At 38.8% G+C, this 24,929-nt stretch overlaps 1 protein-coding gene across 1 annotated transcript; it reads left to right on the top strand.

The window, feature by feature from the left end:
• The first annotated feature begins 314 nt into the window (after nt 1–314).
• On the top strand, nt 315–24,325 carry LOC125226702 (kinesin-like protein KIF18A). The gene is given in 12 exon segments (XM_048130768.1): nt 315–754; nt 757–1,061; nt 1,843–2,061; nt 3,218–3,423; nt 5,379–5,523; nt 6,635–6,800; nt 7,754–7,840; nt 8,988–9,082; nt 10,709–11,600; nt 12,666–12,794; nt 13,018–13,112; nt 24,219–24,325. Coding segments are annotated over 11 exon segments (2,574 nt in total). The 5' UTR covers nt 315–513; the 3' UTR covers nt 13,107–13,112; nt 24,219–24,325.
• Nucleotides 24,326–24,929: the final 604 nt, after the last annotated feature.

The raw sequence follows: 24,929 nt of genomic DNA, 5'->3' as shown, positions 1-24,929 counted from the left end.
ACCGAAACCGAAATTATTTTGTTCCCACTGAACAAAATTTATAATGAACCGTTCTTTTAGGGAACGATATAAGAACCGTAACCGAAGTTATTTTGTTCCCATTGAACAAAATTTATAGGTAACGGTTTAAGAACGATATCAAATGGTATTTGGGAACGGGTTCCGATCCCTGATGGATATTATTCAACACCAAGAAAAATTGATAAGCAAGTACCTTGAAATAAATAAATTATCAATAAATGCCCATGTTAAATGGTATTGATGGTCTAGTCTAACGTGAAACGGAACGTATCATTCCCTTCACTGTCATGTCAGTTCAAATTTCGAATCTTGACGGTTATTAATGGACGCTGTTTAGTCGTTGACTGTTTATGAACTATATTTCAATAACTTTTAATTAAAGTGCTAATTTTGAATCATTGAATGTCTTATGACTGAAAACCGAGTTGTAAATATTAATCGCAGTGCTCAGAGACAGTGTATATTAATTTTATTGATGATAGATGTGTTGAGATGAAAATGGTTCGAGCTGCTCCGTTAATCGGGGCAAAATCAAAGTCTGGTGCTTTGCCCTCAAAGTGTGGATCTACGCTGAACATGGCAGCTAATATAAAAGTGGTGGTTCGTGTCCGGCCCTTGAACGAAAGGGAAAAAGCGGCTAACAACCGTGTGGTGGTTGATGTTGTCGACGATAGTATGTTAGTTTTTGATCCCAAGGAAGAAATGCGTCCGTTTTTCTACCAAGGCGTTCAGCAGCCAACGAAGAATGTGTACGTCGAGCGAACAAGGAGTTGAAGTTTGTTTTTGACAATGTTTGTGGCCAAACAGCTACTAATAAGGATATTTTTGAGTTGACTACCAAAGATGTCTTGGCGTCCTTGATGGAGGGATATAATTGTTCAGTGTTTGTGTACGGCGCCACGGGAGCGGGCAAGACATTCACGATGATAGGCAGTAAGGAGAACCCTGGAATAACATATCTGACTATGGAGCATCTCTTTTACACAATACATTCCTTTGAGAAGGAAAGAGAGTTCGACATTGGAGTCTCTTACATAGAAGTAAGTGATTTTAAAATTTATTATCAAACATTAGTCACTATTGGAATCTGGCACATGCCAGAAAACAAATATAAAAATTAAAATTTTGAAAAAAAAACCCCGACCGTGACATAGTGGACCGATTTACATGAAACATGACTAAGCAAACTCCTGACTAATTTAGCTTTCAAACAAAAAAACTTAAATCTAAGTCGGTTCATCCGTTCGGGAGCTACAATGCCACAGACAGACACACACACACCAACAGACAGACAGACCAACAGACAGACAGACACGTCAAACTTGTAACACCCCATCATATTTGCATTGAGGGTTTACAAGATGTTCACTTTTTAGTATGCAATTGTGTAGTTATCAAATCTTTTTACTTTAAAATTACTTTGCATTCTCTACCAATCCACAATTATTAAAATCTTAAATGAATCTAAAACCCAGCAAAGTATTAATAAGATAAATAGGTAAAGATTATGTTATTCACATGTCAGTAAAATAAGTATTTCAGTTAAACATAAATTCGCTTTTCTTTTTGTTTTATTACAAATGTAACTAAATTAATGGTAAAGCCCTTTAGTTTGAGAGAGAGAGAGAGAGAGGGACGAAGCTATGTATCTGCTATAGCTGTGCCCCTTTCTCTCAACCTATACTGAACAGCTTTAGCACTTCATGGTAATCTGGCTGTCCTGGTTAAAATGTAATTTACATTTTTACACTTCATTGACAGTGGACATAGACATAGATTGACATAGGTTGATCACAGTCACATTAAAACACCTTTTCCCAGGTCTACAACGAAAATGTGTTTGACCTGCTCAAACCTTCAAAAACTCCCCTCCAACTGCGAGAAGACTCAAAGTACGGAGTAATGGTGGCCGGGCTGACACTGGAGAACATTAACACTGCCCGGGAGCTGCTGGACATGTTGGAGAATGGCAACAAGAACAGGACACAGCACCCAACTGATGCCAATGCGGAGAGTTCTCGCAGTCATGCGGTTTTCCAGGTATGTTGGTAGTCTAGGTTGGTGGCTCATAGTTAACATAGTCAATCAGGGTTCTTATCCAACTAACAAGGACTGCCAATTTTGAGTCTTGGCTGTAAAAAAATATTACCTGAGCATGGAGCAGCAAATATTATTGGTTGCCCGCTTCTTCCTCTTTTAGGGGCTATTAAAGGCTTCCTAGTAAATCATCTGGATGTTTAAGGTAACTGCCCAGAATTATGATATGCAGGATATGCATTAAGGATGCACTCGGCAAAGATGTGCAAGGGTGTTTCTCTTGAAAGCCCTCGGATTGCTTTGTACTTTCAGGGATTACTTCATACTTTACTAAATATTAGGTTGTGATTTATAGTTTGGGAAATGCTGGCTGTTGGTAATTAATTATTATTTTCTAAAGACACCCTACAATAGTTAATCATAGTTTAGAAAAAAATTGCCCAGGAAATAAGTCTCACCATTCAAACAAAACAGACCCAACTCATTAACAATTTGTTTTAGTATTTATTTCTAAAGGTGCAAAGTGTATAGGGTGTCTATGTGTGGAACTATATACAATACTAATGATTTTCTAAAGCCAAGGTTTACTTAGTGAACATTTTCCACTGTTCAAATAATGTCCAGTGTTTCAACAGAGTTCCAAGTCTAACATAAACAATGGTGAATATTTCATGTGCACTGTTTGATCTTCTGTCTGTTAGTACTTTATTATTTTCAAATTAGTTTTGATGGTTGAATTTTATATAAAATAGTATACCGAGTGTCCAGAACGGGACTTCTCGTCAAATCCAAAGAAATGCACACAAAAAGTAAACAGCAAAAAGGATTGTACAAGTTTCTAATGGGTTGGCAACGCGCAGGTGACACTCCTTGTTAGTTGCAGGCGTCCATAGGTTACGGTGACAGCTTTCCATCACGCAGACCGTATGCTTGTTTGCCACCGATGTAGTATAAAAAAATGCTTTTGATTTAATTTCAAATGGCTTTCACAGAATATTTGAATAGTCTTTTACGTCAAAACCGAAATTGTAACTTTGGTCAGACAATAAGGCCAATTTTTATTAAATTCAAGTTGCACCAGTTTGACGTTGACGCCGAGTGTAGAGCTGTGTTTCTTTTTGGTATATGTTCGATTTCTCTAATATAGTATGTTTTTCAGGTGTACATAAAAATGCGGTACAAGACAAGTGGTCAAGCTCGAGTGGTCAAACTATCCATGATCGACCTAGCTGGCAGCGAGCGCGCGTCGGCCACAGGATGCGTCGGTGAACGCTTTAAGGAGGGGGCTAATATTAACCGCAGCTTGCTGTCACTAGGCAATTGCATCAACAAACTTGCTGATGGTAGCAGTTACATACCATACAGGTAACATATAATGGGGTACAAGACTAGACAAGCCAGAGTAGTAAAACTATCTATTATCTATCTAAGGCGCGATCTATACACAGGCGACGCTCGTCATAAGACGCTGAACGGACGGCAGCGCCGCGCAGCCCGAGTGTAATTTTAAAAACGTCTCCTCAGTACATTTTGTATAGCACCACCGCGCCGCAGCCACCGAGCCACCGGGCCTCTAGGCCGCCGCCTAGAGGCCCAGTGGCGCCTCTTGGCGCCTCTTACGTCTTTCCTATACAAAATGTACTGAGGAGACGTTTTTAAAATTACACTCTAGCGACGCGGCGCAGGCGTCCACTTCTCGCCCCACGTCCCTCGCCGCCCGTGTGTATTTTACTTAGTCAGTTCTAAAGTTCTGTCACAAAGGTTTTAAGTGATAAAAACTTTATTGACAGATATTTCTTACTATGCATATGCATGGTTTGAAAGCTCGTTTCATACTGAATAAATTGCAATATTACTTAAAGCTGTCGCAGTTTCGCGTGGTTCCTTGTAACATCTGAAAATTTGGTAAAAAAAAACAAGTCAAGAAACACGCGACCTCTTCCGGACGTTTTTATTTTTTATTTATTTTTGGTTGGCTTAATATGCTTTAATGATACTTATTATAAACGCTGGGTCTTTTATCTTTAAGTTTGTATATGATTTTTGTGAATTAAATGGACAATATTGCTACTGTACAACGTTTTGTTGCACATTCCCGTTGATGATTGTGAAATCTAAGCGTTTTACTGAAAAGTACCCAAGTTCTAAAGGTTACTAGCAGACTTAAAGATTTCTAGGAAAATGAAATACCAGTAATTCAATATGCCAAAATTAAGAGAACTCATACTAAAAAAATAATTATTTTATTTGGCTAATGTAACAATGTTTTTTTCTTCCTTTTGCGAAGTCTATTTTTCCGCGTGCTGACGTCTATCGACAAACTCAAAGTAATCAAGGATTCTTAAAAATCACGATCTACATTTTCGATCGTTTATATCACATTTTAATAAGTATAAAACAGGTTTTGATATCATGTATTTTTTATTGAATAAAAACCTTTATATACAATTTTATCAGTTAAAGCATTTGTGACAGAACTTTAGGACCGACTAAGTACAAGCTTATTGGTACAAGCTGCGTCGGCATATCCTGTACAGAAAAAGCCAACATCAACGTAGTAGGTAAGATATGATGACAAACATGACTATACAAACCCGACTAGTGAAACTGTCCATGTAAGTGTCAGGGTGTTTGATGTTTAGTATGTACTAAACAACGACGACCGGTCTGGCCTAGCGCGTAGTGACCCTGCCTGCTACGCCGCGGTCCCGGGTTCGAATCCCGGTAAGGGCATTTATTTGTGTGATGAGCACAGATACCTGTTCCTGAGTCATGGATGTTTTCTATGTATATAAGTATCGTATCGAATTTCAAAAACCAGTTTGTTCAACTTATCGGGTTTCACCAGTAAACCCTCGATATATCGTTGTCTGAGTACCCACAACACAAGCCTTCTTGAGCTTACCGTGGGACTCAGCCAATCTGTGTAAGAATGTCCTATAATATCTATTTATTTTATTTATTTATTTAAACATCAAATATCTGTAGTGGTCCAGGGGTCCTGGCGTTTACTGGCAGGAAGAGAGATACCTGAACCGTGATTACCACAACTTTTTTTTTCAAAGAAAAGAGTTATGTTCAAAGAAAAGTTCAGTTACAATTTATGTGTTTAATTACTGGAAATTATATTTAAAGTCACATACAGGTCGAACGCGATTAATTAACATTATTTTACCTTTTTTCCCAACGTTAAATATGTGTACAAAGCGCGAGAAGTTAAAGTGTTATGTTACTGGAAATTATTTCCACATCTTTCATCATTGGCAACTACTGGCAAAGACTCCTCACTGTGTTCATATTTATATAATATATTGTTACAGAGACTCGAAACTCACGCGTCTGCTAAAGGACAGTCTCGGTGGCAACTGCAAAACTGTGATGATAGCCAACATCTCCCCCTCCAGTATAAGCTACGAGGACACATACAACACGCTCAAATACGCCGCACGCGCTAACAAGATACAGGTAAATAATAGTTATTTGTTATACAAGGGGGCAAAGTTGTATTTTAACGCCGAGTTCGGAATTGAAAAACGAGCAAGTGAAAGGATTCTATAGTTGAACCACGAGCGAAACGAGTGTTTCCAGAATAGAATCCTGAACTTGCGAGTTTTTAAACACACGAGAAGTAAAATACATTTGCACCCGAGTGTAACACAAAACTTTTCCCCTCACTATAGCGAGGAAACTACAACGCAAAAAATGCGTTTATCGCTGCTTCCAGTAGTTCCACAGGTGGTAAATCATCTTTATTACTAGATTCACCTACTTTTATCAATTTTAAAGCAGTTAATTTGACTTTATTCAAGGTCAATTTACTTTACCCACTAGTGGATACAATGTGTTTTTACCCGCTGATATTAAAGGACAAAACACGTGTTTCCGAGCTAGTGAGGGGAAAAGAAATTGTTAATGATCCCTGAAAACCAGACCTCTTGCTCAATCTCAATCTTGGACCCACAAGCTCACTCTTGGCAATGTAGTATCATGCAAATCCTCACGTGACCTCTATCCAGCCATTTCTTATGACTTGTCAATAGGAACGCTCCATAGCGAACGAAATGTCAATTTCTCTGTCTCACCCTGTCAGTATTTTATAGAAAGACTACGGTATTGTTCGCCAAGGAGCGAATATAGCACAACGAGCGAATACAGAATCACATTACCGATACGAGTTCCGAATTCCATCTTCGCAAGTGTATACAACGTTTTTCAAGGCATTTGAGGATAACCGCGTCAAAACCTTAGACGAAAAGCGCCAATTACGAAAAGATAGACCTAAGCCCTCCTACGTGTACACTTATAACTCAGCTGGCCAACTTTATTGCCACACGTGTCAGTGAGTATTTAAAAGCAAGTTCGGCCTGGCCAGCACATGCTAGGAAACGTCCGTAGGTGTATTTAGGGTCGCCGTCATTGAAAATGATGAGGAGGATTAAATATATACGGCGTTTTACAGTAGTTAGCTTTACGAAGTTTCGTCATAGGCACATAAAGTACTACTTTGCAAAGTAGGTACTAGAAAATAGCACTATAAAGTAAAAGAATGTTACTTACTGAATTAATTTGTTAACAGCTAAGCATCAAGAAGAACATAGTGGACGGTGACATGAAACTCTCTCAGTACGTGAAGATCGTGGAAGAACTGAAGAAGAAGGTTAAGGAATTGGAGGCCAAGCTGTCTTTGTGCAGTGTACCACCGCCAGCAGTTAAGGAACAGCCCAACATGGCCAAGGAAAAAGGTAAGGACAATGAGCAATGACAGTCAAACGAACACATTGTGGGGAAATTTGATTGATTCCAATAAGACCTAGTTACCCTTTAGGTTGGAAGGTCAGGTGCCGTAGCCGAATGGCATTTCTGCGACGCGAAACGAAAACGAAACGCCGCCAAAGGTAGTCAGGCGCTGTCGAGCCAATACGCAAGAGCGATAGAGATAGATATCTACGAGCGTTTCGCAAGCGCGGATCCAGCTTCGTGCCCAGGGGGGTCACGTGGTAAAGGCCCAGGCCCCAGAGGGGGTCACGTGGTCTATTTGTATGGCCACCCTAGGCTCCAGGGGGGGGGTCATGACCCCCATGACCCCCATGACCCCCCTCCTGGATCCGCGCATGGCGTTTCGTTTGCTGAGCGTTTGTGCCATTCGGCTACGTACTCAGATCAGATGGTAGTCGCTTTCGTAAAAAGATAGTGCCTACGCCAAATCTGAAATCTTGGGATTAGTTGTCAAAGAGTATTCCAGGCTCTCATGAGCTGTGGCGAATGGAGGGATAACGCAAGGAGGATGATGAATAACTAACGAAAATCTGTCACCAAGGTTTAAAATATATTATTTTTATTAGCATTAATGGATTTTTAAATTAGCAGATAAGTAAATCTTTCCCTATAACGATTTCATTGAAGTAGCTGCCAGACAAGACAAAAACATTTCTTAATGGACATTCTCATGGAATACCTTCAGCACATAATTCAAGACTGCCATATTATATTTGGCATGACAATGTTTGCTAAAATAAGAGTTAGGGTCGGTTGCATCAAACCGTCTGTCACCGTTAAAGCGATCGTTAAATTTTATTGTATGGGAAGTTTCATAGACGTCTGCTGCTTGACGATGATGTGTCTGTCAAATGTGGTTAATGCAACTGGCCCTTAATAAAGGAACTTTATGAGCAAATGTTTGATTTCATGGACTTAGCCCGAGCGGAGTGGCGCGGTCGCATTCTGGAAGCGGAGAAGCTGCATGTAACCGACGAGACACATCTACTCGGTCTGCGAACAAGGGGTAAGATATATTCATAAACTTACAACTTTTCGCCCTTCAAAGTGCCCTATTGTCCCAGAGCTGTAAGAACCTCTTTTTGACTTATGACAGCGTCCACAAAACGTAAACTCGCGCAACCTAATGAAATTTTAAATAAAAACCTGTAATAATATTTTAAAAAATCAAGTACTTAAAAACAATATTTCGCTTACTTTAAACATAATCTAAACACATGTTACATTTTTGCGGATCTTCGTTAGTGAGTATTTTACGATATTAATTTAGCACGCAGGATTTACTTATTATGTCATTTATCATTCATTTTTATTTTTAAACTAGTGCTGTGGCAGAGTCTGTCATTTCGATTCAAATGACATTTCAGTAAGTTGATAGAAATCGTATATTTGTTTAAGCGCCTCCTTGTACATAGGGCCTAATCGATTCAACCAATTCGAAATTAATCGTTAGATTTGGCAAACGATACGTCTTAGCCACATCGCAACATAATTCAAAACAAATGTGTCAAAAATGTGAACTTACAAATCCGGGACAATAAGACACTAAGTAAAGCACATAAAGATTATCTGGACATTTTTACATTGACTAATTCTCATAATTTTCATGATTCTTCTTTTTTCGTTCGGGCTGACTGCTCTAATAGAATACACTGCCCAAACCAACTGAGATATAGTCTGAAAGAGAAGAATCGTGGAATGTATTGGACCCCTTACATTTCACGACTCTTTCTGAACAGACTCTAACATGGTGGAATTGTACCTCTTATATATTTATGTCTACAAAAGAGTCAGTGATAACTTAATATCACCTTTTTTTAATCCCCAACGCAAAAAAGACTGGCTGTTATTAAATTAAATTAAAAAATAAATGGTTTATTCAGTTTCAGTAATCTTTTACAATGTACAAAGGTCGGTGTGGTTATTAAAAGCTCGGCCATATATATGCAATGATAGCGATGCGCCGGACGCTGGCGTTGCGCCCAGTGAACGCCGGCGGGAACTAACGAGCGCGGATTGCGAGCGGAATGCGCGCGCATTCCCCTACGCTATGGACACGCTTTATGTGTGGCGGAGGCTTAAATGTAATCCCCATGCATAGCCGGGTCGGGCCGCTAGTAACATAACATATGTATATTGTATAACGTGTGCAGGTAAGGTGCTAGCGCTGCGGCACCGGCTGCGCTCGCGCGCGTTCTCACACGTGGCTGACCTGGCGCATAGATCCTCAAACGAGGCCATCGAACTGGTGAGTCCTTACCATTTTCTCATAATCTTGCATATGCGCGCAGAAAAATAAACTGAACTGAAGCCTATGATGTTTCTGGGCCCACGATCTTGAAGAAAAGAGCATGCTGCCATCTCAAATACCGGCAACGATTTAAGATTCAATTTTTATTAGTGGTAAACTCATCCATACTAATATTATACATGGGAAAGTGTGTGTGTCTGTTTGTTTGTCTGTCTTTCACGGCAAACGATGAATTGACGTAACTTTTTAGATACGTTTGCACGCACGTCTTGAGATACGTTTTCGCTTTTATTAAAATACTAGCTTTTGCCCGCGGCTTCGCTCGCGTTAGAAAGAGACAAAAAGTAGCCTATGTCACTCTTCATCCCTTTAACTATCTCCACTTAAACAATCACGTCAATTTGTCGCTCCGTTTTGCCGTGAAAGACGGTCAAACAAACAGACACACACACTTTCCCATTTATAATATTAGTATGGATACACATTACACTTCTATTAACATATAATTATACACTGTAAACTCTCTCGTTCTGCACATATTTAACCCGTTAGATCTACGTAAATTTATTTAATATATACATAATTATATTGTGTATATACATATCAGCTTGATTTGTACAAACCTCCAGGCTTCAAGATTTCTTAGAAGTCATTACATTAATTAATATTTACCCCGCCTTCAGTTTAACTGCTAATTAAATAGAAACCTTATATGGCATAGCCAAGTATAATTGTTATCATTAATCTTGAAAAAGGGGATTTAGAACGAGTGAAACTTATTGAAGAGGGACATTGAAAGGTTAGGATAGAGGTCGCCACTGTACCCACTGTGCGTACGGAGTACAATATGTGTAGTCAAGCAAAAGTTCTTTATATTAATTGAAATATATGATAACATTTGTTAATCAATTGCGCTGCTCAAGGGATTTACTCGAATACGCGAACTACAAAAAAGAGTAGAAATATAAATTAACAAGCTTTTGCCTGCGGCTTCGCTCGCGTTAGAAAGAGACAAAAAGTAGCCTACGTCACTTTCCATCCCTTCAACTATCTCCACTTAAAAAAAATCGTCGCTCCGCTTTGCCGAGAAGGACGGACAAACAAACAGACACACACACTTTCCCATTTATAATATTAGTATGGATTTCTACTCTTTTTTAAGTACCTGTAAGGAATTCCCGAAAAGTTTGTACATTTGGATCTCTTCTCCGATTTTGATAAAAATTGGTAGGCTTATAGAGTCTGTGATGCTGAGCAAGATCCAATTGGTCTCTCAAAATGTCCCATGTAGTTTGTATGAAACCTTCCTTTTTTGTTACCAGGTTTCTATACTTTCTATACATTTTCGGTACTAAATGTACAAACTTTTCGGGAATTGCTGCTATCCTCTAGCGTTAGGCCATCCATTAATTAATTATACGTTCTGTTTTATGCCTCTATAAAACTATTTTTGTTATTGATATGCTCGAATTACTTTCCAACAAGTTTTAACTACTTTAGAAACTCAAATTAAAAACTTACATAAAGCTCGAAAGTTAATTGAGTAAATTTCTTACTGCTAAAATATTAAATTTGTAATTACTCCATGTCCATTAAAACTTAATCGGTTATTCTATTGTTCAGATGGTCACCGAAGACATTCCCCGCCAAGAGAGAGCTGCAGAAAGTTACGAGAAGAAAGCTCAACACTTAGACGCCAAAATACTCGCTGCACAAACCAAATGCGACGAGAGCTGGCAGATATTACAAACCACCCTAGAACAAGCCGTAACCGACTGCCCAGACCTAAAAGACTTCGCCGACAAAATCACACTCCAAAGAGAACTACGACTCGCCAAAGCTAGTGATAACCTCAGAAACAAACTTCTCTGGATACAGAACAAAGAAATAAACATGTTCACAGAATACATGAGCGATATGCCCAGCATGCTCAGAAAACTGTTCCTAACTCTAAAAGGCTACGACAAAGTACCTCCAGCGTTAGCTACGGAATACATAGATGTCATGAAAAAAGCGAAATCCATGAAATCTATATCCTGGGACTCGGAAAATGAGTGTAACGACCCTCACTTCAAAGCTATCTCTTGCCTAAACATCGAAGATGACGTGCCAAAACTGAATTCAACGATTGATATAGTCACGGATAGCGAAGATCTAACGGATGTTGAAAACATTGAAGTGCTGCCGAAAAAGCGTAAAGGGACACCTATAAAGCTGGCTAACAACGAGACTATAGTCATCGATGATTCTTTCGAAAATCTAGACGCGACAAGGACTTTGAATTCGGCTAAGAAAGTGAAGCGAGAAGCAGATGTGGTGCCTGACATCGAAAATGCTGGAACTATAGATCCGTCAGACTTGAATTCCACTTTTGTGATGGCGGGTAAGGTGGAAATGATGAAGAAGCCGAAATTGGAGCCTAACTTGAAACCAAACGTGAAGGAACCCGTGTATTTGAAGAGGGGGCTGACGGATAGGACTAATGTGCAGAGGACCATTAATTTTAATGACAGAGGTAAATATTCGTATAAAAGAAGCGTTTTTTTAATTAAGTAGGTATATAGCTATTTTACATTTCGGTGAAGGTAGTTTTCGGTTTTCGGTGGAGGAAAACATCGTGAGGAAACCAGACTAATTCCAATAAGGCCTAGTTACCCTTTGGGTTGTAAAGTCATATGGCAGTCGCTTTCGTAAAACTAGTGCCTATGCCAAATCTTGGGATTAGTTGTCACAGCGGACCCCAGGCTTCCATGAGCCGCGGCAAATGCCAGGATATAACGCAAGGAGGATGATGATGATAGCTATTTTACATTCGATCGATTCATCGTTATAAAATACTAGTTATATCCGTAGTGGATACCCCCCCAACTGAGGGGGGACTGAAATCTTCTTTAGGTTGAGGCGTAGGGTTAGAGCCGGAGTAGCTTTATTTGACGTTCATGCGCATTGTCTACTTGATAAATAAATATTTCAATTTCATTTTTCGTAGTTTTGTTTCGTATGGTTTATGTTTTTGTGGGTCTTTCAAATGTTGGGAGGTTTACTCGTGTCTAATATAGATGTCGGCGGCCGATCGTCATATCCTCGAGATCATTAAATTCATACACATACAAGAAACTTTAGAAATTATTCTGGCGCTGGGCTCCTATTTCTGGATAGTTTGTCCTTTGGGTGTCTGTAGCCATTTATTTTTCATCACACCCGCACTTTAAATGTGCTATTGCACGCACGCGGAGCGTGAGTTATAGAAAAATCGTTCTCTCAAGGGAATAATGAAATTTCTTGTACCATACTTAACTTTTTTACATCTATTTACATATCTTTTACATTGCGAGTGTGATGAAAAACATTGTGTGTAACTCGGGGAGTATGAATATTACTAACTCGAGTCTTTAAATCGCTCCGGCAAGCCGTCGCGATTTAACTTACTGTCGTTAGTAATATTCAACTTCCTCCCCTTGTTGCACAATGTACTATAGTACAACTATATCACCTCTGTTAAAAAATACAGTGGATTTAAGGTTCGACCCTCGGCATAGAAGTGAAATCCATGTGTCCCTAATATACAGTTGTGGTACAGTGACGTCAACAAAGCCCGTGGTGGGCAAAGCGCTGCCCCTGCGCCGGCCGCCCGCGGGCGCGCCGCGCGCGCCGGGCTTCGGCTCCAGCCTCGCGCGGGACGGCACGCCTCTAGCCAGGAACACGCAAGGTATGGATTTACACTATACGTGTGCTACATGTAGTATTACTGTTGTATTGTGGTGTATATGATATTTAATTATTTTATTTACATTACGATCTATTTATATTAACATATAACTTAGGTTCTCACGTTAGACGGTATTGTATTTTCTAATTCTGGTGTTGGTACATGTTATTAACGACGACCTATTGTTCCATGTGCCGTCCTGTGCCGTAACTAACACTAACAGCGAGCGAGAAGGTTGTCGGGTACAAATCCATGCGTGCGAGGGAGAGAGTTGCCGCACACCACCCGTATACAAGACCCGCGCGGCGGTGACACGAGGTATGTTAGAGTGAGACAGATACAGCGCGAGACCGTGCGTGCGAGGGAGAGAGTTGCTGCACACCACAGTCATGTATACAAGACCCGCGCGGCGGTACAAATCCATGCGAGTGAGGGAGAGATTTGCTGCACACCACCCGTTTACTATAACGGCTCAGCCACGACATTGGTCTAAGCGCGACAGCGGTGAGCGGCGGCCATACATTGGAGCGAGACACAGCGATGGGACTTTTCATTCGCACGTATGGCTGCCGCTCGCCGCTGTCGCGCTTAGACCAATGTCGTAGCTGAGCTGTTAGGCCTGTGCGGCGGTGACACAAGACAAGGCATCATAAATTTGTGTAAAGGCAAGTGTTTACAGTCAAGATATTAAGACCCCTTACTCCTTAGAGCGCTCATCAATTTCACGAAACGGCCATCGATAGATGGCGTTGGCGCTCGGTACGCGAGCACCGGCAACTCAACGCGCGTTTCAACGCAGACACGAATAATCTTGATAGTTTTGAATTAAATTGCTAATAACATAATTTTCAATTTTATATGGGGACTCTTTATTTAATTTCATATTCATGGTATGGTAGTAGTACATAAGGTATATGAATGTAGTAAAAGTATAGTATTAGTCTACATGTACATATATAAATTCAGGTTTCCTAATTGATTGATTCAACAACCAACACCGCTGAGCCGAAACTACGAAAGCTAGAAAGTCGAAATTTGTATAGATTGCATTAACAAAATTTCGAAGAGATAAGAATCGATTATAAAAATTTACACCCCTAGTAGAGGGAAAAAGGGGGTGAAAGTTTGTAGCGGGATCAATTTGTTTTTTTTTTATTAGGAAAATTTTAGTTAGGAACTTGAAATTAGAGAATAGTTTAATAGTGATTTCTGTTTTTTAGGGTTCCGTAGTCAACTAGGAACTCTTATAGTTTCGCCATGTCTGTCTGTCCATCCGTCCGTCCGTCCGTCCGTCCGTCCGTCCGTCCGTCCGCGGATAATCTCAGTAACCGTAAGCACTAGAAAGCTGAAATTTAGTAACAATATGTATATCAATCACGTCAACAAAGTGCAAAAATGAAAAATGGAAATAAATGTTCTATTAGTGTAAAGTGTAAAGTGGGGGCTGATTTTTTTTTCATTCCAACCCCAACGTGTGATATATTTTTGGATAGGTATTTAAAAATGAATAAGGGTTTACTAAGATCGTTTTTTGATAATATTAATATTTTCGGAAATTATCACAGTTATAGTGACTTTCATATTTTTATAAGAACAGCATGCACTTACGTCCAGAACAGTGACATTTGGTGCATTGAAACTGCTCATGATGTGTCACTTTTTAACCGTCGCCTCAAATCTGAGAGATTTGAGGCGAGGTTCTCAATTCGTCTGTATGTTTATTTATTTTTTTCATTTTTTTATGTTTGTTCCTCGATATCTACATTGTTACTGGACCGATTAAAAAAAATTATTGAATGTATATGAATACAGATTGGTCCCATTTTTCTCAGAACCCAGTTCTGATGATGGGATCCTGGAGTAATCGAGGGAACTCCTCGAATCTGAAAGGCATACGTATGGTGATTTTTGTGTTTTTAAAGGAACAGCATGCATTTAGGTACGGAACAGTGACATTTGGTGCAGTGGAACTGCTGATGATGGCCAGAACGGAACTTCTCAAATCTGAACGGCACGCTTATAGTGACTTTGGTATTTTTATAAGAACAGCATGCACTTTCGTCCAGAACAGTGACATTTGGTGCAGTGGAACTGCTGATGATGGTCAGATCAGAACCGATCTTCTCAAATCTGAACGGAACACTTATAGTGACTTTGGTATTCTTATAAGAACATCATGCACTTACGTCCAGTCCAGAACAGTGATATTTGGTGCAGTGGAACTGCTGATGATGGTCAGAACACTCAGAACCAAACTCTTCAAATCTGAACGGCACGCTTATAGTGACTTTGGTATTTTTATAAGAACAGCATGCACTTACGTCCGGAACAGTGACATTTGGTGCAGTAGAACTGCTGATGATGGTCAGAACCGAACTCCTCAAATCTGAACGGCACACTCATAGTGACTTTGGTATTTTTGTAAGAAAAGCATGCATTTAAGTTCAGAACAGTGACATTTATTTAGTTATGTTTGTTAAGCATAATTATTGAGTTTTCAAGTCAAAGTTTGTCAAGCTTCGATTTCTTATAATCGGATTCATGAGGAATTGAGAAACTCCTCAAACCTTAGCGTTATACGTATATTGATTTGTGTTGCCATCAAATAATTAAAGCATTAAAAGCAGTTTTAAAAAATACCTACACATTTCTACATAATCCAACATTCGCAAGTAGCTTTCACCACAACCCGAAAGGCGGCGGTTTTTTTTCTTAAAAAATATTAAACGTTTTTTTATGGGATAGGAGGCAAACGAGCAGATAGGCTGCCTGATGGTAAGCGATCACTGCCGCCCATGGACACCAGAAGCACCAGAAGTGTTAGAGGTGCGTTGCCGGCCTTTAAGATGGATGTACGCTCTTTTCTTGAAGGTTTGATGGTCGCATTGGTCCGGAAATACCGCTGGCGACAATTCATTCCACAGTTTAACTGTGCATGACGTGACCAAATTTGCAAAACATTGCGTCTTAGAAACATTTTAAAGGGTGAAAATCAAAATATGTACACCGTGTCCAATAAGTTTGAATACAGCACAAATAGCCAATAAAACAAAATGAACAAATAGTTACTACATTATTATTATATTTTATGAATGGCACTCTTATTTACTACATTCACAACAAATGTTTTGGAATAACTCCAGCATTAACTTGTTTACCAGCCTCAAACGCTTCTCAAACGGATCACACGCGGCACGCACCGTTTTCTTCACATTTCATCCCAAATACTCTCAATAATCTTTTTGAAATGATCTAGGTTTATGATTTTATAAAAATTTAGTCTTCAAAGCATGTATGACCATACAAAGTAGTCTAATACGCCTAAACCTGGAGGCCTGGGTGGCCACTCATGTTTCGGATAAAAAACTGCCAAATTAGTCTGAAACTACGCTAGAATACTATTTGCCGAATGTGCTGGAGGTGCGTCTTGTTGGGACACATGATACTCATTCCCAAGCATCCTTTTTAACTTTAAGGCATTTTTTTCTCCAAAACCTTAGTTTTAAAGAAAAAAACGTTGATTTTGACGCTTTTATCTGTAAGTACTGAAGGTAGTTTACCTCGCTTACATACAGCATCCCACACCTGGGCCGATGGTGAGCTCTGGAACCTAGGCACATTTTTCTAGTTGCCCGGAACGTTATCTATCCTCGGTACCCATAATAGTTTATTTTGGACACGTGGCGTCTGTTTTATCACATACAGATTCTGCTTATAAAAAATAACTCGTCACCTGCGTGCCGAGCAAGTATTTTGTTGGCACTTTACCCCTTTGTTTTTCTTAGACACTTCGGAAATTTCATGAACTTTGTGCTTGTATTTTATTAAAAGGAATATACTCTTTAGTTTAAATAAGAATTTGATGGCCTGTGATCCCTATATCTTTAGAACTGAGGTAAAATGTGAGTATTCGGACTTATTGGACACGGTGTACATGTTCGTTCTAAAAGTAGCTGATCAAGCATCGTCGGTTTGGAAAGCCTGCGGTAAAATTTTTGCTCATTACTATACATATTCGATTTAAAGGGTTTTGAGATTTAGGAAATAAAACAACGCTTCATTAGATTTAATTTAATAGCATTATGTAATTATAATCTCAATGTAAGTGCAAGCAGTCTTATTTACAATAAACTTAAAAGCGGAAACAAATATATGCAGAAAGAAAAAAAGAAGCTGTCAATACTGAATCCCCTAGGGTGGCTATGTATGAATAGCACAGAAAAGTATTAAAATAAAATAAAAACCGGCCAAAAGCGTGTCGGGCCACGCTCAGTGTAGGGTTCCGTAGTTTTCCGTATTATTCTCAAAAACTAACCTATAAAGTTCAAAACAAATTTTCAAAGAAAGTCTTTGTAAAGTTCTACTTTTGTGATTTTTTTCATATTTTTAAACATATGGTTCAAAAGTTATAGCGATTATTTCCGAAAATATGAAAATTATCAAAAATCGATCTTAATAAAACCTAATTTATTTTTAAATACCTATCCAACAATATATCACACGTTGGGGTTGAAATGAAAAAAAATATCTGCCCCCTCTTTACATGTAGGGGTACCCTAATAAAACATTTATTATTATTAACGACCTTCCACATATTTATAATGAGCCCAAACATGATGGGGTTATGATGAGGAGAATAGCAGTTCTGTTGGCCACCTCCTGACCCCATCATAAGACCTTGGACCTCATCTAGTTCGATGGTGCTCGTCAGCCCAAATCTAATGAGCCCAAACATGATGGGGTTATGATGAGGAGAATAGCAGTTCTGTTGACCACCTCCTGACTCCATCATGAGACCCTGGACCTCATCTAGTTCGATGGTGCTCGTCAGCCCAAATCTAATGAGCCCAAACATGATGGGGTTATGATGAGGAGAATAGCAGTTCTGTTGACCACCTCCTGACTCCATCATGAGACCTTGGACCTCATCTAGTTCGATGGTGCTCGTTAGCCCAAATCTAATGAGCCCGAACATGATGGGGTTATGATGAGGAGAATAGCAGTTCTGTTGGCCACCTCCTGACTCCATCATGAGACCCTGGACCTCATCTAGTTCGATGGTGCTCGTCAGCCCAAATCTAATGAGCCCAAACATGATGGGGTTATGATGAGGAGAATAGCAGTTCTGTTGACCACCTCCTGACTCCATCATGAGACCTTGGACTTCATCTAGTTCGATGGTGCTCGTCAGCCCAAATCTAATGAGCCCGAACATGATGGGGTTATGATGAGGAGAATAGCAGTTCTGTTGGCCACCTCCTGACCCCGTCATAAGACCTTGGACCTCATCTAGTTCGGTGGTGCTCGTCAGCCCAAATCTAATGAGCCCAAACATGATGGGGTTATGATGAGGAGAATAGCAGTTCTGTTGACCACTTCCTGACTCCATCATGAGACCCTGGACCTCATCTAGTTCGATGGTGCTCGTCAGCCCAAATCTAATGAGCCCAAACATGATGGGGTTATGATGAGGAGAATAGCAGTTCTGTTGACCACCTCCTGACTCCATCATGAGACCTTGGACCTCATCTAGTTCGATGGTGCTCGCACGCCCAAATCTAATGAGCCCGAACATGATGGGGTTATGATGAGGAGAATAGCAGTTCTGTTGGCCACCTCCTGACCCCGTCATGAGACCTTGGACCTCATCTAGTTCGATGGTGCTCGTCAGCCCAAATCTAATGAGCCCAAACATGATGGGGTTATGATGAGGAGAATAGCAGTTCTGTTGACCACCTCCTGACTCCATCATGAGACCTTGGACCTCATCTAGATCGATGGTGCTCATCAGCCCAAATCTAATGAGCCCAAACATGGTGGAGTTATGATAAGTAGAATAGCAGTTCTGTTGAACATCTCCTGCCTGACTCCATCATCATGAGAACCAGAACCTCATCCTGGTCCCAAAATATAATAATAATTCAAACTCTCAACAAACTTCACGTATAACTTAAAATCCAAAATCATATGAAAAGCATGTCGAATGCTAAAATTGCATAAGGTGTAAAAAGGATCAAGATTTGTTTAGTCGCAGTTTACGGTACTTCTCGGAACTATCGAGCTGCTTACGAAAGCTAGGTGCGCCGGACGATCAAACGCAGGTCCGTTGTCTTCGAGCGCTCGGCGCAGACTGAGCGGGCTCGCGTTAGCACAGTGTCTTTTATTCGAATTTTAGGTGTTTTAAAAACATATCTATCGACAGAAAGGTATGTCTTATATGTATGATTTTTTTCTTATAGGTCAATAAGAAGTTCTAGTTTAGGATAATATTATTTAAGAGTTACAAAAAATGCAGCAATCGCAGGAAAAATACATAATGTAAACCTCTTTTTATCGAAAAAATGGGGAGGATACGGAAGGTTATTTATCCACCATTTCAAGTAAATCTTAAAATGTCAAAGTATTAGCTAACTCGTACAGTATATAACAAATAGGATTGTGATCATTTATTACCCCAAATAACATTTTTAACAGCACAATCACGATTCTAAACGAGCTATCCCACTATGAAAATTGAAAACGTCTTCCGAAAAAACTGATTTTTCGGAAGTATAAAAAGACATATTTTAAAGTAGTACCAATTGACTTTCTAGCTTAAGATATGTACTTTTAGGAACATTATCATTTTTTTAATAATCATTTATAGTTTCTTTATAATTTTGAATGAAAAAGGTTCTATTTTGCAAAAAACGCTCGTCTTTAGGAATAAGGCCTCTTAATTATAGTTGAGAACAAAGTGCCAATAATATGTATACACGACTTATCGCTTATGTTAGTTTTCCCATTTTGAATTTGAACCTTATTCTATAAATAAATTGGTAAGATTTTCGTTTGTTTCAAAAATCAATGTAACAGTGGAAATTCTACTTTATTGAGTTCAAGGAAGGTTCAAATTAGATTGCAACACTATGTACATTGTAATGTACATTGGGCCTTACGAGGTTAAGGTTGTGGATACTTTTAGCATTCTGTCCGCATCTATATTTATTTCAAGAAGATAAGTGTCTCAAAGTTTAATTTAGCATTCTATGACAAAAGAGATATGCGACATATTTTTGAACTTCTATGTTCACCCATATTTTAACCTTGACTGTACGGTAAGATATCGTTTGGGCTCCTTCCAACCTGTAGGGCAATCATGGTCGCGCGATAAATGATAAAACATCTGTCCCTATCGCACTTACAAATAGTGCGATAGGGACGGCCTGCTGTTTTATCATTTATCGCGCGACCATAATTGCCTGCCTGGTAAGATGTCGCCTGGGATCCTCCATGTGTAAACAGATCTCTAAAGCCTAAACTAAATTCATCCTCGCACACTTACCATTGACCTTCTTATCTAAGTATTACATATTCATCACAATGTCCTAAATACCTCTAAGACAGGAGAGGCTAGGTCTTAACTTGAGAATATAATTATAATAGTAAAGCACTAGCTCATGTCTAGAGTACCTTGCATGTCGCCTGAATTCCAGTTAGCCTACGACGGGCTTAGAGCGCTAGGTATTCTGTTTAAACGTTTCCTACCACAGAGGAGTACATCGTAAAGATTAAATAAATAAAATAGAACAAACTATTTTTTTTTTACGAAAACGTATCTTTTGGACGTGTGGTTTTACGTGGTAGCCCTTCCAAATAAACGGGAGATAGCCACCAGTGGCGTAGCGTCGATACAACTCGATTCCCAACGGGTTCCCTAAAATTCTGCAGTAAATATCTGAAGAAGTCCATACAAAACAAATCCCAAAAACCCCTCCGTCTTTACCAACAAAGTTTTTCACGCGTCGCCACTGGTTTGAAATGAAATGAAATATTTATTTTCCAAGTAGGCATATTACAATGCGCTTATGAAAGCTGCGCCGGCTCTAACCCTACGCCTCAGCCTCGAGAAGATTTCAGTCCCCCCTAAGTTGGAGGGGGGTATCCACTATAGGACCGGCAAGAAACTCGGCGGGCCACTTCTTTTCAAAACATTACATCTTATAATTAACATGCATTAAAAAACGAGATACAATTTAATCAGCAAAAGTATTCATCAAAAAAAAAAATTAACAGACTAGGTACCACACAGAGATAGCACTAAAGCATTTCATGAAAACGGCAAGTTATTCATTTAGGAATAAAACTTTGATCGCGTAAATAGTTATTTGTTTTACAAGGGGGTAAACTTTGCCACCTAGTGAAACACAAAATTTTTCACCACACCAACACGAAAAAAATACTGACTAAGTATAAAACATCAAAATAAATCAATACCATCAATTTATTCAATATTTATTATTCAAAATCATCATTTATAGGTAAAATCTATCAGTCAGCTTAAGACATCAAGTCAAAATTTGTATGAAATTACTTTGCACTCTTGTGGATAAAATGCAATTTTGCTATCGGTTTTCGAATAGCAAAGAGAGCCTTTACCAGTTGGTGTGGTGAAAAATATATTTCCAATACATCCCGTCGTTTCGAACATGAGTATTTCTTGAACTAACCAAAGACGATAATGATTAATCTAGTCTTTTTAAACAAAATCTAAATTGGTATTTTTTTAATTTTCATAAATCGTCAATAATCGAACGACCCTTTAGTAGTTATATATCATGCGAGTTTCTGTGTAATTCGTTATGTCATCGGTAAATCGTCTACACGTGCCGTCTAAATGAGCCTCTATGGTCAATAATCAACATACATCGAAGATAGGATTACTTACGTATGGAGAAGCGATCGCCCCCTTTCCTCTTAATGTTGTTTTGAGTTCGTGGCTCTAAATGTAGGTCAAACGAAATCCCGGCCGATTTTAAAGCCGAAATAATAATAATATTAGGGTAAGGCCCGAGAGCGGTTTGTTTATTTTAAAGCCCTAATCCTAAAACTACTAACACGTTTACGAACTTTTGCTTTAAAGTTAGTTTTTGAAAATAAACTACCTGTGTTGTGTCTGAAGGTGTAACAATAATCTAACCACAAAATTAAAATTTTGAAAAACCCCCCGACAAAGTGGACCGATTTTCATGAAACATGGCCAAAGACATATGTAACTCCGTATAGACAGATAAAGTCTAAGAAAAAACGTACCTCAGTACCATACAGAAAAAGGTACGGTGGCCTAGATGGCATTACACCTTTGGGGTACGCTCAGCTAGATGGCGCTAATAATATTTGATATTTTAACACATACATATCAAGCTAAGAATATGGGCCAAATTGTCAAAACTGTGGTTCAAAAGTTTTAAGCCTGTTTCAAGAGATGGTAATCTATACACTGTGATTACACATTTTACTTCGACAGTAACTCTCTATAATACTCGATCCTCTTTGAACATGGCTAAGAACACTTCCGACTAATTCAGATTTCAAACAAAAAAAAACTTAAATCAAAATCGGTTCATCCGTTCGGGAGCTATTGATGCCACAGACAAATTGACAGATAGACACGTCAAACTTATATCACCCCGTCGTTTTTACGTCGGGGGTTAAAACTAATACGGATCGGTTTAAGGACTTTAAGCTATATCGATGGATGTATGTAATCACATATCGTCACTACTTTAAAAAAAACTTGTATCTTCGTCTGTCAATGAAATAGTTAATTGTTATACAAGAGTGCAAAGTTGTATTTTAACGCCGAGTGTAGAATTGAAAAACGAGCTAGCGAAAGGATTATATAGTAGAACCACGAGCACGCGAGTGGTTCGAGAATAGAATCCTGAGCTCGCGAGTTTTTCAATACACGAGAAGTAAAATACATTTGCACTCGTGTGTAACGCGAGGAAAGTACAACGCAAAAAACGCGTTTATCACTGCTTCGTAGTTCCACAGGTGGTAAAACATCTTCATCACTAGATTAACCCACTTTTATCAATTTTAAAGCAGAAAATTTGCCTCTATTCAAGGTCAAATTACTTTATCCACTAGTGGATAAAATGCGACCTGCTTATTAAGGACAAAATGTTTCGAGCTGTGATGGGAAAAGAAAATTGTAGTAAGTATGTATGGAATGCATATAGACACTGCGTATTAACTTTGAGGAACAGCGTGAGATACGAGATTTTTTAAAAGTAGTGACGATATGCAACCAACAATATTCCGTAGGTATATTTTTCTAATAAGGCAAAAGTAGAATTTCCTTTTTAGCGCAGTAATTACAAATTTAGAATAGAATAGAAAAAACTTTATTCAGGACGCTTAAACAATAAAAAATATAAAAAAAACATGCCACAATAATTGCATTTAAACGTCACTGAAAAGACGGCATCACGGCAAAACGGAGCGACGAATTGACGTGATTTTTTAGGTAGAGATAGTTGAAGGGATGGAGAGTGACATAGGGGACTTATTGTCTCTTTCTAAAGCGAGCGAAGCCGCGGGCAAAAGCTAGTAAATTATAAACTGTAATAGATCTTTAGTGTATGGTATCTCTTTCAGTTTGTCACTGAAAAGGGTTCCACTCAGCTTGGTGTCAAGGTACCTTTTGGATATTTTGACGCTGGTCTTCCGTGGTAACCTTTCCGTTACATATACACTACCGTCAAAAAGTTTAAGACCAAAAACGATATATGCAAATAATCAACATTTCATGAAGTTCCTATGAGAATATTACTTTTCAGTACCTACAACCGACAAAATAAAGCGTATAACAATTTTTAAAAAGGGATCATAATAAGAAATAAAAGCTAAACGTGTTGTTTCGTGTATTGAGGTGTGCAATAAAGAGTATTTGTATTGTATTGTATTGTTTTTCTCATCGAAAAATCCTCCTCGGCGCTTTTTCACTTCCGAGCAGATTCTTGGCATTCTTGCTATAAGTTTGTGTAGCGTTTCTTGGCTAATGGATTTCCACTCGTATTGCAGTATCTCCCATAGAGCTGTTGCAGATGTCTGACATTGTCTTCGGACTCTACAGTCGAGTTCATCCCATAAAAGTTCGATCGGGTTAAGGTCTGGGGATTGCGGTGGCCAAATCATATTTTTTAACACACCTTGGCGTTCTTTATTGACTGTGTAGCTTCTACAGATCTTTGCTGAGTGTTTGGGATCGTTGTCTTCTTGCAGAACAAATGGGTTGCCGATCAATATAATAAGATTACGATGTTTTCTATTGATTACAAATTTAGTTTGATGATTTTTAGAAGGGTTTATAACAATGACACTGAACATTGTGTTTGGTCTTAAACGTTTTGACGGTAGTGTAAAACAAAATATAGTCTCATTTAAACTATTTTCCGTTGGTTTTGCGAGTTATTGATATTTCCTTAAAGTTGCATATGCCATATTCACGGAACACATATCTAAATCGCAAATGTCGGAAAGTCAACAACAAACACATTGCTAATACCCCATATTCATGTCAGCTTCAAATCGTATAAAGTGACTTGGACTGACTTACAAGTAATACGAGTAATGTTTCAAGTCTTCCGTTTGTTTCAGAGTTGAACGGGCGCGTGTTCAAAAGAAAATATGCGAGCTAAGTTTTGTATAGGATGTGACTTCCACATTCAGACTGTAACACAATTGTAAGTATGCATTTCATATATTAAAAAAAAGAACCTATTGTTCTATATTCGAACATTGTAAGAAAAAAGTAGTTTGATTTCGCTGAAATAGTGATAATGATAATAATCAGGAGACACAACGCAAGTAAGTGGGCCATTTTTTTTAAACTTGTCCACCCCACTTTTTTGTAACATGGGTATTTTTTACATGATTCATACTCAGAATCCCGAGATCTTTCGATCCTGATAGGAGAAAAAAAATGTCCCAAGACATGTCCCTTCCATACATTTTTCAAACCATTCCGTTACCGCCCTACAAAATTTATGAAAAAATGGTAACAGAATGGGAAATAAACCTCGGGACACTTTTTTTTCTCCTATTAGGATTGAAAAAGCTCGCATTCTTAGTGCAAACCACATAAAAAATTCCAAATAAAAAACAACTTACAAAAAAAATGGCCCAAGTAATGGTGCTCCCGCACTGGGCTGTTATAAATGTTATATAACGTTTATAACAGCTAGTGTTGGTCATAAACTTGATTTTTATAAGCTTTAAGGCGACCTTCATTTGTAACGGAGCGTTACGGTAATTATTAAGAATTTTATTTTTAGTCTTATTTTAATTTGTAAGCATTTAGACTAAAGC

Source organism: Leguminivora glycinivorella, chromosome 5 (assembly GCF_023078275.1).
Source record: "Leguminivora glycinivorella isolate SPB_JAAS2020 chromosome 5, LegGlyc_1.1, whole genome shotgun sequence".
NCBI lineage: Eukaryota > Metazoa > Arthropoda > Insecta > Lepidoptera > Tortricidae > Leguminivora > Leguminivora glycinivorella.
This window is presented reverse-complemented; position numbering and strand designations above follow the sequence as displayed.